Raw genomic sequence first — 15,639 nt, forward strand, 5'->3', positions numbered from 1 at the left:
AGGCGAATTACAGGATGGCTTTGTATGAGCCGATGGAGTGGACTGTAGTTTCTAGGCGTTGTACAATGACGCATCCCTGCATATGTCATCTGTGTGAAGCGACCATCTCGGTCAGTAGACACCTTGGTCCACCCTGGATCGCATTGATTTTCCAAGTTTCTCCTGTTTCATCATTTGGCTCATGAATGGAAGAAGCAGCAAAACAAAGACAAAAACTAAAGAGAAAATTCACAGAAAGAAAACACAGGAGAGGTGCAGGGCAAATACTCCCCTCCTCCACCCCACAGACACCACCGTGGAATGGAAAATGTGTATTTTCAGACCTTTCTTGAATGCCTGACACAAACCACGGCTGAGGGCTGGGCGCATCCCAGAGGCCAGGTGACCAAAAGTCAAGATGACGTAAGAGAGGCCGATAACCGTAACGATGATTACCTGTAACGGGAGGGCAGTATTGTATTAAACACTATGAGAGCCGCAGCTAAACGTGCATGGCGCACCATTGCTGCCACGTGTGACGTCTTGCGCATGTCCACACTGGGCAGACAATACTCTGTAGATTTCTACCCGAATCCGCAGCAAAATCAGGCAGATTCTTTCTGCTGCCATTAGAATACCTACAGAACTCCTCCGTGGATAGAAAATCTGCAGTTCTCAGTTGCAGGGGTCCCAAGTATCAGTCTCCATAACCAAGCCGCAACTTACCACCCATCCTTTGGTGACTTTCTCCATCAAAGAAATTGAAGACTGTGGAAAATTTGCAGCCAAAGTTGGAAGGACCCCGTGCAGTTGTAATGTAAATAGTGCCTGATTCCATGCTACACAACGGCAGACAAAATGCACTGAAATCCACAGGAACGTGCTGTAAGAAAGCCCCCCCATCACCTACAGTACAACTTCCTACAGACACTAGTTTTGTTCAGGATTTCGTAATACTTAAAGGGGTTGTCCATTAACTATGTGACTGCAGACTTGTTCATCCTCACAGCGAGCACAGTGCACTCTGTCAGGATTCTCCGACGCCAGGAGGCAGCAACTATGCAGTTTGCATAAATGCAGTCACGTGCAGACAAGCTGTGTGCCGCTTCGCTCAATACAGTCACGTGCCGACAAGCTGTGCGCGGCCTCGCTCAATACAAGCAGTCACGTGCAGACAAGCTGTGCGCGGCCTCGCTCAATACAAGCAGTGCTCGGCTTCGATCAATACAAGCAGTCACGTGCCGACAAGCTGTGCTCGGCTTCGATCAATACAAGCAGTCACGTGCCGACAAGCTGTGCTCGGCTTCGATCAATACAAGCAGTCACGTGCCGACAAGCTGTGCTCGGCTTTGATCAATACAAGCAGTCACGTGCCGACAAGCTGTGCTCGGCTTCGAGCAATACAAGCAGTCACGTGCCGACAAGCTGTGCTCGGCTTCGATCAATACAAGCAGTCACGTGCCGACAAGCTGTGCTCGGCTTCGATCAATACAAGCAGTCACGTGCCGACAAGCTGTGCTCGGCTTCGATCAATACAAGCAGTCACGTGCCGACAAGCTGTGCTCGGCTTCGATCAATACAAGCAGTCACGTGCCGACAAGCTGTGCGCGGCCTCGCTCAATGCAAGAAGTCACGTGCCGACAAGCTGTGCGCGGCCTCGCTCAATGCAAGCAGTCACGTGCCGACAAGCTGTGTGCAGCCTCGCTCAATACATGCAGTCAAATGCCAACTAGACGTGTGCAGCCTCGCTCAATACATGCAGTCAAATGCCAACTAGATGTGCATAGCCTCGCTCAACACAAAAAAAATATACAGTTGTGGCCAAAAGTATTGACACCCCTGCAATTCTGTCAGATAATACTCAGTTTCTTCCTGAAAATGATTGCAAACACAAATTCTTTGGTATTATCATCTTCATTTAATTTGTCTTAAATGAAAAAACACAAAAGAATTGTCCTAAAGCCAAATTGGATAAAATTCCACACCAAACATAAAAAAAGAGGGTGGACAAAAGTATTGGCACTGTTCAAAAAATAATGTGATGCTTCTCTAATTTGTGTAATTAACAGCACCTGTAACTTACCTGTGGCACCTAACAGGTGTTGGCAATAAATAAATCACTTGCAGCCAGTTGACATGGATTAAAGTTGACTCAACCTCTGTCCTGTGTCCTTGTGTGTACCACATTGAGCATGGAGAAAAGAAAGAAGACCAAAGAACTGTCTGAGGACTTGAGAAACCAAATTGTGAGGAAGCATGAGCAATCTCAAGGCTACAAGTCCATCTCCAAAGACCTGAATGTTCCTGTGTCTACCGTGCGCAGTTTCATCAAGAAGTTTAAAGCCCATGGCACTGTGGCTAACCTCCCTAGATGTGGATGGAAAAGAAAAATTGACAAGAGATTTCAACACAAGATTGTGCGGATGTTGGATAAAGAACCTCGACTAACATCCAAACAAGTTCAAGCTGCCCTGCAGTCCGAGGGTACAACAGTGTCAACCCGTACTATCCGTCAGCGTCTGAATGAAAAGGGACTGTATGGTAGGAGACCCAGGAAGACCCCACTTCTTACCCTGAGACATAAAAAAGCCAGGCTGGAGTTTGCCAAAACTTACCTGAAAAAGCCTAAAACGTTTTGGAAGAATGTTCTCTGGTCAGAAGAGACAAAAGTAGAGCTTTTTGGGCAAAGGCATCAACATAGAGTTTACAGGAGAAAAAAAGGCATTCAAAGAAAAAAACATGGTCCCTACAGTCAAACATGGCGGATGTTCCCTGATGTTTTGGGGTTGCTTTGCTGCCTCTGGCACTGGACTGCTTGACCGTGTGCATGGCATTATGAAGTCTGAAGACTACCAACAAATTTTGCAGCATAATGTAGGGCCCAGTGTGCGAAAGCTGGGTCTCCCTCAGAGGTCATGGGTCTTCCAGCAGGACAATGACCCAAAACACACTTCAAAAAGCAATTGAAAATGGTTTGAGAGAAAGCACTGGAGACTTCTAAGGTGGCCAGCAATGAGTCCAGACCTGAATCCCATAGAACACCTGTGGAGAGATCTAAAAATGGCAGTTTGGAGAAGGCACCCTTCAAATATCAGGGACCTGGAGCAGTTTGCCAAAGAAGAATGGTCTAAAATTCCAGCAGAGCATTGTAAGAAACTCATTGATGGTTACCAGAAGCGGTTGGTCAACAAAGTATTAGGCTGAGGGTGCCAATACTTTTGTCTGGCCCATTTTTGGAGTTTTGTGTGAAATGATCAATGTTTTGCTTTTTGCTTCATTCTCTTTTGTGTTTTTTCAATTAAGACAAATTAAATGAAGATAATAATACCAAAGAATTTGTGATTGAAATCATTTTCAGGAAGAAACTGAGTATTATCTGACAGAATTGCAGGGGTGTCAATACTTTTGGCCACAACTGTAAGTGGTGTCACAGTTCCCTTAAAGGGAACCTGTCAGGTGCACCATATCCTCCAATCCAGCAGCCTTCAGCTATGTGTGATTAGACTCCCTCCCTGACCAGCCCTGTATAATGTAATTCAGCTAAATAAATGCTTTAACCCCTTCACAACATGTGCTGTACGTGTACGGCGCATGTTGTGTCTCTCCCTTTGATGTGGGTTCCTCTGCTGTCTGGAACAGCTGAAATGTACCCCTAACAGCCGCGGGTGGATTCTCGATCCACCCGCGGCTGTTAACCTGTTAAATGCCACTGTCAATCTCTGGCAGCGGCATTTAATGTGATCGCGCCATAAGCATGTCACTGATCTCCCCCCTTCGATACCCATGTTGCCCCAGTCAAAATAATTTTTTTTTTTTTTTTTTAAATACACGTATTTGTTATTGCCGCATTCTGAATCACCCGATCTATCAAGATATAAAGAATTAATCTGATCCGTAAACGGCGTAGCGAGAAAAAAGTAAAAACGCCAGAATTATGGGTTTCTTTGGTTCGCCACCACATTGCATTAACCCCTTAGCGACAGAGCCATTTTACAGCGAATTGACCAGGCCAATTTTTACAATTCTGACCACTGTCACTTTATGAGGTAATAACTCTGGAACGCTATAACGGATCCCGCTGATTCTGAAAATGTTTTTTAGTGACATATTGTACTTCATGTTAGTGGCAAAATTTCTTCGATATGTCTTGTGTTTATTTATGAAAAAAATAGAAATATGGCGAAAATTTTGCAATTTTAAAACTTTAAGTTTTTATGCCCTTAAATCAGAGAGATGTGTCACATAAATTTCTTAATAAATAACATTTCCCACATGTCTACTTTACATCAGCACAATTTTGGAAACAAAATTTTGTTTTGTTAGGAAGTTATAAGGGTTAAAAGTTGACCAGCGATTTCTCATTTTTACATGAAAATTTACAAAAACCACTTTTTCTTAGGGACCACATCATATTTAAAGTCATTTTGAGGGGTGTACATGACAGAAAATACCCAAATGTGGAACCTTTCTAAAAACTAGACCCCTCAAGATGCTCAAAATCACATTCAATACGTTTATTAACCCTTTACATGCTTCACAGGAACTAAAGCAATGTGGAAGGAAAAAATTAACATTTAACTTTTTTTTTTTTGCAAAAAATTTACTTCAGAACCAATTTTTTTTTTTCACAAGTGTTAAAAGAGAAAATGAACCACAAAATTTGTTGTGCAATTTCTCCTGAATATGCCAATACCCCATATGTGGGGGTAAACCACTTTTTCAGCGCATTGCAGAGCTCGCAAGAGAAGAAGCGCCGTTTGACTTTTTCAACGCAGAATTGGCTGCAATTGAGATCATATGCCATGTTGCGTTTGGAGAGCTCCTGATGTTCCTAAACAGAAGAAACCCCAACAAATGACTCCATTTTGGAAACTAGACCCCTTAAGGAACTTATCTAGATGTGTGGTGAGCACTTTGAACCTTCAAGTGCTTCACAGAAGTTTATAACGTAGAGCCGTGAAAATAAAAAATCATTTTTTTTTTCCACAAACATGATATTTTCGCCCCCAAATTTTTATTTTTTACAAAGGTAACAGGAGAAATCATACCCCCACAGTTGTTGTGCGATTTGTCCTGAGTACGCCGATACCCCATATGTGGGGGTAAACCACTGTTTGGGCGCAGGGCAGAGCTCAGAAGGGAAGGAGCACCGTTTGACTTTTTCAATGCAGAATTGGCTGGAATTGAGATTGGACGCCATGTCGCTTTTGGAGAGCACCTGATGTGCCTAAACAGTGAAAAAAAAACACAAGTGAAACCATTTTGGAAACTAGACCCCTGAAGAAGGTTATCTAGATATGTGGTGAGCACTTTGAACCCCCAAGTGCTTCACAGAAGTTTATGACGCAGAGCATTGAAAATAAAAAAATCACTTTTTTTCCACAAAAATGATTTTTTAGCCCGCTATGTTTTATTTTATCAAGGGTAGCAGGAGAAATTGGACCACAAAAGTTATTGTACAATTTGTCCTGAGTATGATGATACCCCATATGTGGGGGGAAATCAATGTTTGGGCGCATGGGAGAGCTCGGAGGGGAAGGAGCGCTATTTTGAAATGCAGACTTTGATGGAATGTTCTGTGGGCGTCATGTTGCGTTTGCAAAGCCCCTGATGTGCCTAAACAGTATAAGCCCCCCACAAGTGACATTTTGGAAACTAGACCCCCCAGGAGCTGATCTAGGTGTGGTGAGCACTTTGAACCCCCAAGTGCTTCACAGAAGTTTATAACGCAGAGCCGTGAAAATAAAGTCTTTCTTTCCACAAAAGTGATTTTTTAGCCCCCAATTTTTCTTCATTTTCCCAAGGTTAACAGGAGAAATTAGACCCCCAAAGTTGGTAAATAGTGGAAACCCCTCAATTCTTGCTCCAACCCTAACACACCCCTACCCCTAATCCCAAATCCTAATTCTAACCCTAATACGCCCTAACCCTAATGGAAAAATGAAAAGTAAAATATTTTCTTTATTTCATTATGTTTGCCTATCTAAGCGGGTGATAATCAGGGGGGGGGCTATTTACTATTTTTTTTATTTTGATCTCTATGATAGTTTATCATAGTGATGAAAATGAATGAATGAATGAATGGAATCTGCCGGCCGGAGCCGGCAGATTCCCGGCGGGCGCACTGCGCATGCACCCGCCGTTTTCTCCGGATCCAAGATGGCGGCGCCCACCAGAGGAAGCCGCAGGGACCCAGGACCTTATTTCTCTCTCCTCTGATGTGCGATCACATCAGAGGAAAGAGAAATTAAATGCAAAATCGCTGCTTTTTTTTGCGGTCGCCGTTATAGGGTTAATAACGGCGATCGCAAAAGCGGGGTCGGTAAATACCGACCCGATTCATGTTCTCTGGGGTCTCGGCTACCCCCGGCAGCCGAGACCCCGGAGAAAATCCGACACTGGGGGGCGCTATTTACTTTTTCCACAGCGCCGTGAATTAACGGCGCTGTGGTTTAAGTACCCTTAATTACAGCCGTTAAAAGGCGTATCGGCGGTCGTTAAGGGGTTAAAATGCAATAACGGGCGATCAAAATATCATATCTGCACGAAAATGGTATTAATAAAAATCTCAGCTCAGTGCTCAAAAAATAAACCCTCACCCAACCCCAGATCACGAAAAACTGACGCTACGTGGATCGGAAAATGGCGCTTTTTTTTTTTTTTTTTTTTTTTTTTAAACAAACTTGATTTTTTTTCTCAACACTTAAATAAAAAAAGAACCTAGACATGTTTGGTGTCTGCGAACTCGTAATGACCTGGAGAATCATAATGGCAGGAGGTCAGTTTAGCATTTGGTTAACATGGTTAAAAAAAAAAAAAGTTGTGTAATTGCACAATTTTTGCAATTTCACCGCACAATGGTGTCGTTCAAAAGAACAACCTGTCCCGCAAAAAACAAGCCCTCATACGGCCACATTGACGGAAAAATAAAAGCTATGGATCTGGGAAGCAAAAACGGATACGCCAAAACAGAAATGGGCTGCAGCTTGAAGGGGTTAAAAAAAGCCTTCATAACCTCCACTTTCCCTATGCTAATGAGGGCTTTGACTAGTCGATGAGGCATTCGTGTCCCCAGACGTGTCAGCCATCTTTCCATGTTATCACGCACCTGAGGGTGGGATAAGATAATTTGCGCGAGCTGCGTCAAGACACTCATGCAGATCTGCACACGAGCGCCGCTCGTTCCGGCAGCGACACTGCGTCGCTGAAGTCGGGTGTACGCAGTGATAACATGGAAAGATGGCTGACTAGTCTGGAGGCACGAATGCCCCATTGACTGGTTACGGCCCTCATTAGCTTCACCCCCTTCACAAATAAAGTTGCAGGCAGCTTGTTTGGGTAATGCCAGCATGCTGTTGTGTGGAGGCTTTCTGAGTTTGTTCAACAGGGTTCTATATAAAAAAATAAACAAAAAAGATGAAACAATGTAAACATTGGGTTTCCTGTAGGGCATATTAAGGCTCAGGGTATGTGCACACGGATTGGGGTGCGGATTTTGTAAAATCCGCAGGTAAATCTGCAGGTCAAAAGATCTGCGGTTTTACCTGCGGATTAGCCTGCGGTTTTGCCCTGTGGTTTTTCATCTCCACAATGGAAATGCAAACCGCAGCGGAATCCGCAGGAAAACCGCGCGAAAAAATCTGCAACGTCTGCACTGCGGTTTTTAATATCCATAGGATATTATGGTACTGTACACCGCAGCAAAAACTGCTGCGGATCCGCAGCGGCCGGAACCGCAGCAGAATCCGCAGCGTGTGCACACACCCTCAAGAGTGGTCACTGGCCTGCTGCGGAAGAACTACAACTCCCAGCATGCCTGAGCAGACGCAGGTCACCACTGCATGCTGGGAGCACGGCTTTACCAGCTCTGCTCTGCCGTTCGCGCAGGAAGGCGGAGGATGAATAGTTTTCCTGAGCATTGTTTACTCAGGGTACACCGCTGTGATGTGACCAAGAAGTCTTCAGCCACAGGAATGTGCCCCACATTGTAGGAAGCGACCGCCTGTTTTCTAGTTGTATCCGAGTGCAGGAAAGCTGGGTGGCGACCGAACCAGCCTCCATTACTGGGGAGGGCATTCTGCTTTCCCAGACTCCGGAATCACACGTCTGCAGTACTGTACTGTCTACTACTGAAAAAGCAAAAGATTTAGATTTGGTAATTAGTGGTCTGGATGCCCCCTGTGGAGCGGTGCCGGGGACCACATTGCTGCCCACCATAAGCTTCATGTAGGAACCTCATTATCTGCCCATCACCTAATACAACCCATTGGGGAAGGACACCAATGCCCTATGCGGACATTGGGAGTATGGTGGTCGGCTGGGGGTCACGTCAAGAGTCCAAAAGTGACCTCAAGTGCAGAAAAAATGGATCCAAGTAAGATTCAAAGCTGAACTGTTCTGTCACGGCCGAGTCAGGTCACAATCAGAGGACGTCATCTAGAGAATAAACTCATTTCTGGACCTGACGAGGTGACACCCGGCAAGAGAGGCAACCACACAGGCCAGAAATCATCCTGACAAGGGACCACCCACAGAATACAGACAACCCCCCACAGAGTAGACAACTACCACACACAGCTCCCTGCCAGGCAAACCCCTCCCCCCACCTCCACTATGACAGAAAAAAAACCTTCCTTTCCCACTATCACACTGTTGCCAGAAGACCCCCTACCCTTGCTCTCTCCCCAGTGGCACAAGACCCCCTACCCCTGCTCTCTCCCCAGTGGCATGAGACCCCCCCTACCACCGCCCTCTCCTCAGTGGCACGAGACCCCCTTAACCCCGCCACCGCTCTCTCCCTGGTGGCATGAGCCCCCCCCTTAACCCCGCAACCGCTCTCTCCCTGGTGGCACGAAACCCCCTACCCACCACCCTTCCCTGTCTGATGCCACGAGACACCCTAACCCAACACCGCCTTCTCCCCGGTGGTACGAGACCCACTAATCCAACACCGCTTTCTCCTCAGTGACTTCAGCCCTCTAATCCACCACTGCTCTCCCGATGCCAGGAGATCCCCTTCCCCCACTACCATGGCTGTGACAGGAGACCCCCTTTTCCCCACCACAATCTCGCCGATGGCAGGAGACCCCCTTCTCCCACCATTACTACAATCCCCCACTCCAAAGGCAGGAGACCCTCTTCCTCCACCATTACTAACCCCCCAGTACCAGGAGACCCCCTTCCTCCACCATTACTATCTCCCCAGTGCCAGGAGACCCCCTTCCTCCACCATTACTATCCCCCCAGTGCCAGGAGACCCCCTTCCTCCACCATTACTATCCCCCCAGTGCCAGGAGACCCCCTTCCTCCACCATTACTATCCCCCCAGTGCCAGGAGACCCCCTTCCTCCACCATTACTATCCCCCCAGTGCCAGGAGACCCCCTTCCTCCACCATTACTATCCCCCCAGTGCCAGGAGACCCCCTTCCTCCACCATTACTAACCCCCCAGTGCCAGGAGACCCCCTTCCTCCACCATTACTAACCCCCCAGTGCCAGGAGACCCCCTTCCTCCACCATTACTAACCCCCCAGTGCCAGGAGACCCCCTTCCTCCACCATTACTAACCCCCCAGTGCCAGGAGACCCCCTTCCTCCACCATTACTAACCCCCCAGTGCCAGGAGACCCCCTTCCTCCACCATTACTAACCCCCCAGTGCCAGGAGACCCCCTTCCTCCACCATTACTATCCCCCCAGTGCCAGGAGACCCCCTTCCTCCACCATTACTATCCCCCCAGTGCCAGGAGACCCCCTTCCTCCACCATTACTATCCCCCCAGTGCCAGGAGACCCCCTTCCTCCACCATTACTATCCCCCCAGTGCCAGGAGACCCCCTTCCTCCACCATTACTATCCCCCCAGTGCCAGGAGACCCTCTTCCTCCACCATTACTATCCCCCCAGTACCAGGAGACCCTCTTCCTCCACCATTACTATCCCCCCAGTACCAGGAGACCCTCTTCCTCCACCATTACTATCCCCCCAGTACCAGGACACCCTCTTCCTCCACCATTACTATCCCCCCAGTACCAGGACACCCTCTTCCTCCACCATTACTATCCCCCCAGTACCAGGAGACCCTCTTCCTCCACCATTACTATCCCCCCAGTACCAGGAGACCCTCTTCCTCCACCATTACTATCCCCCCAGTACCAGGAGACCCTCTGCCTCCACCATTACTATCCCCCCAGTACCAGGAGACCCTCTGCCTCCACCATTACTATCCCCCCAGTACCAGGAGACCCTCTGCCTCCACCATTACTATCCCCCCAGTACCAGGAGACCCTCTTCCTCCACCATTACTATCCCCCCAGTACCAGGAGACCCTCTTCCTCCACCATTACTATCCCCCCAGTACCAGGAGACCCTCTTCCTCCACCATTACTATCCCCCCAGTACCAGGAGACCCTCTTCCTCCACCATTACTATCCCCCCAGTACCAGGAGACCCTCTTCCTCCACCATTACTATCCCCCCAGTACCAGGAGACCCTCTTCCTCCACCATTACTATCCCCCCAGTACCAGGAGACCCTCTTCCTCCACCATTACTATCCCCCCAGTACCAGGAGACCCTCTTCCTCCACCATTACTATCCCCCCAGTACCAGGAGACCCTCTTCCTCCACCATTACTATCCCCCCAGTACCAGGAGACCCTCTTCCTCCACCATTACTAACCCCCCAGTACCAGGAGACCCTCTTCCTCCACCATTACTATCCCCCCAGTACCAGGAGACCCCCTTCCTCCACCATTACTGTCCCCACAGTACCAGGAACCCCCACCCCCTGAAGATGGCTGGACCGTCATTGTAAATACATCATTGTAAATACAAACCTATGCTTTGTATCGCCCCCACCTCATTGTAGATTGTAAGCTCCACAAGCAGGGTCGTCTTATTTCGCTTTAATTATTGTATTGTTAACGTTGTTACTTATGACTGTTGTGTTTGAAACTGTTCAACTGTAAAGCGCTGCGGAATATGTTGGCGCTATATAAATAAAGATTATTATTATTATTACCAGGAGACCCCCTTCCTCCACCATTACTAACCCCCCAGTACCAGGAGACCCTCTTCCTCCACCATTACTATCCCCCCAGTACCAGGAGACCCCCTTCCTCCACCATTACTATCCCCCCAGTACCAGGAGACCCCCTTCCTCCACCATTACTATCCCCCCAGTACCAGGAAACCCCCTTCCTCAACCATTACTGTCCCACCAGTACCAGGAGACCCTCTTCCTCCACCATTACTATCCCCCCCCAGTACCAGGAGACCCCTTTCCCCCACGGCTAGAGATCACATCCCTCTCTCCCTGGTGCCATGAGACCCCCTTTCCCCATGATCTCCCCGATGGCAGGAGACCCCCTCACCACCCTCTCTCCTTTGTGGCAGTCGCACTGTGCCCCCCGGGCTCCCTCTCCCGGGCAGATGCCATGCTGCCCGCCGCTTCCGGCCACACACAGGATTAATGGCAGTCGCTGAACAATGCCCGGTAATGGCCGCACTTCCCTCCGCCCCGCGCAGGCCCTTCTCTGCCCCGCCATGCCGTGCACCCTTCCGGGCTCCAGTACACACCACCAGCCGGGCCCCCTCCCGACATGTCAGGCCCGAGTGCGGCCTACCCCGTCCTACCCGATCCCCGGCCTCACGTATCCTGCGCGCCGCTCACTCACCGCCTGGTTCGGTGACAGCTCCAGAGCGAGGCTCGGGCCGCATAGACGGAGCGGGGAAGCTGCTGGAGGCCCGGAGTCACTGCAACATGGCGAGGAGGAGAGCGGCGGCCGAGCGGCTACTACTACACCTCCTGCTGCGCCTGCGCACTGCAGCCTGGGAGACGGAGGAGGCGACTCCTGACTGCGGCCTCCACCTGCGGCCTCTACCACCACCTCCTCCTCCTCCTCCTCCTCCTCCCTCAGCTGATGCTGCCGGCACCGGAGCACGACCCCGCAATGTGTCCATAGAGGACCCCGCAATGTGAGCGGAGTGTACTACAAGCAGCTTCCATTATGAATTTATGGGGAAATTGCTTGAAAGGCAACTCCTTTATGGAATCACCCTGAAAATAAAGCTCGGAAAACTCTTCTTATTCATTTCTTTTAATCTTTTTTGCTTGGTTTAGTACCGAAGCGGAAACTCCACAAATCCTCCTCAAAAGTGAAAATTCCAAAACTTTGTGTGAAAAATATGGGAGATATAATTTTATGTTAATCATTTGTATCCTATCTGGAATGGGATCGTACAACCTCACTTCAGCATGCAGCTGTATGAGGACACCTAGCTCAGCGGGGGGTCAAGCCTCAAAAGGATGTGAGTGACAGATCTCACACCTTGACCAGCTCAGAGCAGGACTATGACTTGCAATCTCCTGCTCAAGCTGCTAAAGAACACTCTGGAAACATACTTCCTTGAGGAGTTATGGCGACGCTGTACATCGTGTACATTTTTGAGCTCTTTGGAATGGGCCGAACGCCTCTCAGGGTCTCGATTCATTGTAACACCCCAGGGAGGGGAGATATGTAGATTGGCTAATAGGAACCAGATAGCAAAGATGTGCTTAGTCTCGACGAGAAGCAGGAGCCCGGTCGGATCAGTTGGCGCCAAAACTGCCTCCCTAGGACCATGACTCATCTTAGGTTTTGGAGTTTTTAGCTGCTCTTCTCTGAGGCAAGGGGATGGGATTTGGGTTCAGCCCAGAGGGCAGGAGGAAAATGACCCATAGGCTAGTGTAAGGCCACGTGGTCTCGCCCTCTGTTATGCAGGTGGTCTACATGCTGTGAAGGACCTAGGAGCCAGATGGCAGCCCATGCCTCCTGTGGCCCAGCGCACACATGATCAAACAAGAACCCAGTAATTGACATGATCCATCTGCCTATTTCTTGCCCTACCACTATCTGTATTTGCATATCTAGCCATTGTATACGTATAACCATCGTGATTATAGTGTATTGTATAGTGTGCCCTAAAGGTGATTAAATATACAATTTAACCTTGAACTGCTTTTTTATGTTGATGCACTAATCCACAAGTCTGTTTCTCAGCTTAACTTTCCATGCTACTGGGGCTGGTTTCTGGCCCGATATAATGCAGTTAACGGACCGGGCTTATATCTAACGAGGAACTGATGGCAGTCCTACCAGGCTGACCAGGCACTGCTTCACTAGTGCTAATGAAAGGGTTGTGGGCGAGTGTAGTGCCACGTCAGTGACTACGTGGGCCAAATCTTCTCACTGTGGACAAGGTGGGGGGGTCTGTTTAAAACTGTACCAAGATGACCTTGCATGTCCCCATGGGGTGCGGAACGTCACATTGGTGAAAGTGGCGAGACCGCATTACGTGATCCGTCTGACGTAATCATAGAATCGTAGAGTTGGAAGGGACCTCCTGGGCCATCTGGTCCAACCCCCTGCTCAAAGCAGGATTCACTAAATCATCCCAGTCAGATATTTGTCCAGCCTCTGAAGACTTCCATTGAAGGAGAACTCACCACCTCTCGTGGCAGCCTGTTCCACTCATTGATCAGTCTAACTGTCAAAAAGTTTTTTCTAATATCTAATCTGTGTCTCCTCCCATTCAGTTTCATCCCATTGCTTCTAGTCTTTCCTTGTGCAAATGAGAATAAAGATGATCCTTCTACAATGTGACAGCCCTTGAGATATTTGTAGACAGCTATTAAGTCTCCTCTCAGTCTTCTCTTTTGCAAACTAAACATTCCCAAATCCTGCAACCTTTCCTCATAAGACAGGGTTTGCAGACCGTAATAGTGACATCAGGCAGGGTGCAAGGTACAGGTTCATCCCATGTGGTGGCAGCGGTGGGATTCTGCATGAGGTCTCCGGGGCCATCATTAACATTTGGAGTTTGTGATCCAAAAATCCAGCATACTGAGTGCTATGTGCACACAACACCTTTTTCAGAAGCCCTCAACCGCTAAAACTGAAAAAAAATAAATCAGAAAACGCTCAAAAGAAAGAACAAACAGTCATGGTCGAAAGTGTTGGAACCCTTTGAAATTGTTCCAGAAGAATAAGCATTTCCCCCCCAAAAATTATTGCAATTACACATGTTTATTTCTTTTTTGTGAATTGGAATAAGACAAAAAACAGAACAAAAAGGCAAATTGAACATAAAATTCACACAAAGCCTGCATTCTGGGCCAGACAAAATTTTTGTTGCCTTTCCAAAACTGTGTGTAAACAACTTTTTTTCAAGCATGTGATGCTTATTCAAACTCACCTGTGTCAAGTAACAGGTGTGGGCAATATGAAAATCACACCTGAAGCCAGATAAAAATTGGAGAAGGTGACTCAATCTGCAATGTGCGTCTGTGTGTGCCACACTAAGTATGGAGAACAGAAAGAGGAGAAGAGAACAGTCTGAGGACTTGAGAACCAAAACTGTTGATAATATTAATCTCAAGGTTACAAGTCCATCTCCAGAGGACTTGATGTTCCTTTGTCCAACATAATCAAGAAGTTTACAACCCATGGCATTGTAGCTAGTCTCCCTGGACATGGATGACAGAGAAAAATTGGTGTTGTAACGCAGGGTAGTCTGGATGATGGATAAGCAGTTCCAATGAAGTTCAAAAGAAATGTAAGCAGTCCTACAAGTTCAGGGTGCCTAAGTGTCAGCGCAAACTATCCGTCGACATATGAATGAAATTAAACACTATGACAGGAGACCCAGCCAGGAGGACCCCACTGCTGACACAAACTTAAAAAAGCTAGACTGCAGTTTTCCAAAATGTATGTGAGTAAGCCAAAATCCTTCTGGGAAAGCGACTTGTAGACAGATGAGACCAAGATAGAGCTTTTTGGTAAAGAACATAATTCTACTGTTTACTGAAAACGGAATGAAGCCTACAAAGAAAAGAACACAGTACCTACAGTCAAATATGGTGGAGATTCAAACGTGTTGGGATTGTTTTGCTGTCTCTGGCACTGGGTGCCCTGACTGTGTGCAAGGCATCATGAAATCTGAAGATTACCAAAGGATTTTGGGTCACAATGTAACGTCCAGTGTCAGAAAGCTGGGTTTGCATCCTAGGTCATGGGTCTTCAAGAAGGAAAATGATCCCAAACATACTTTAAGAAGCCCCCAGAAATGGAAACAAAGCGCTGGAGAGTTCTGAAGTGGGCAGCAATAAGTCCGAATTTAAATCCTATTTGATCACCTGTGGATATATCTTACAATTGCTGTTGGGAGAAGGCCCATTCACATATGAGAGACCTGGAGCAGTTTGCAAGAGAAGAGTGGTCCAAAATTTCAGGTGAGAGGTGTAAGAAACTTGTTGATGGTTATAGGAAGCGATTGATTGCAGTTATTTATTCCTAAGGGTGCCCAACCAAATATTAGGGTGTCAACTATTTTGTCTGGCCTATTTATGGGGTTTTGTATGAAATTATGTCCAATTTGCCTTTTTTTCTCTTTTTTGTGTTGTTCCAATACTCACAAAGGAAATAAACATTTGTATAACAAAACGTGTAATTGCAATAATTTTCCAGGAGAAATACTTTCTTTTGTGGAACAACTTCATGGGTGCCAACACTTTCGACCATGACTATATGCATTTCTGTATAGCAATGACTCGCTGATCATATGATCAGGTTGTTGAATGTCTTTTAACAACTTCATGTTTCAAAAAACTGTAAGCGGTTAAAAG

General features: G+C 47.4%; 1 protein-coding gene across 3 annotated transcripts in view; it reads right to left on the bottom strand.

Moving 5' to 3' along the window:
* Positions 1-11,820, bottom strand: part of PUM2 (pumilio RNA binding family member 2) — a 69,858-nt gene extending 58,038 nt beyond the window's left edge. For 2 of the 3 annotated variants that reach the window (XM_073568289.1, XM_073568288.1), the window contains exons 1-2: positions 11,651-11,820; positions 5,028-5,206 (exon numbers count right to left, since the gene is read on the bottom strand). In XM_073568289.1, the coding sequence (XP_073424390.1) occupies positions 5,028-5,179 (152 nt within the window). In that variant the 5' untranslated portion in view covers positions 5,180-5,206; positions 11,651-11,820. The remainder of the gene's footprint in view (positions 1-5,027; positions 5,207-11,650) is intronic. The other variant, XM_073568290.1, reaches the window with a different exon arrangement.
* Positions 11,821-15,639: the final 3,819 nt, after the last annotated feature.

The sequence above is a fragment of the Dendrobates tinctorius genome, unplaced genomic scaffold (assembly GCF_039654945.1).
Source record: "Dendrobates tinctorius isolate UK_male_01 unplaced genomic scaffold, ASM3965494v1 ptg000021l, whole genome shotgun sequence".
Lineage (NCBI taxonomy): Eukaryota > Metazoa > Chordata > Amphibia > Anura > Dendrobatidae > Dendrobates > Dendrobates tinctorius.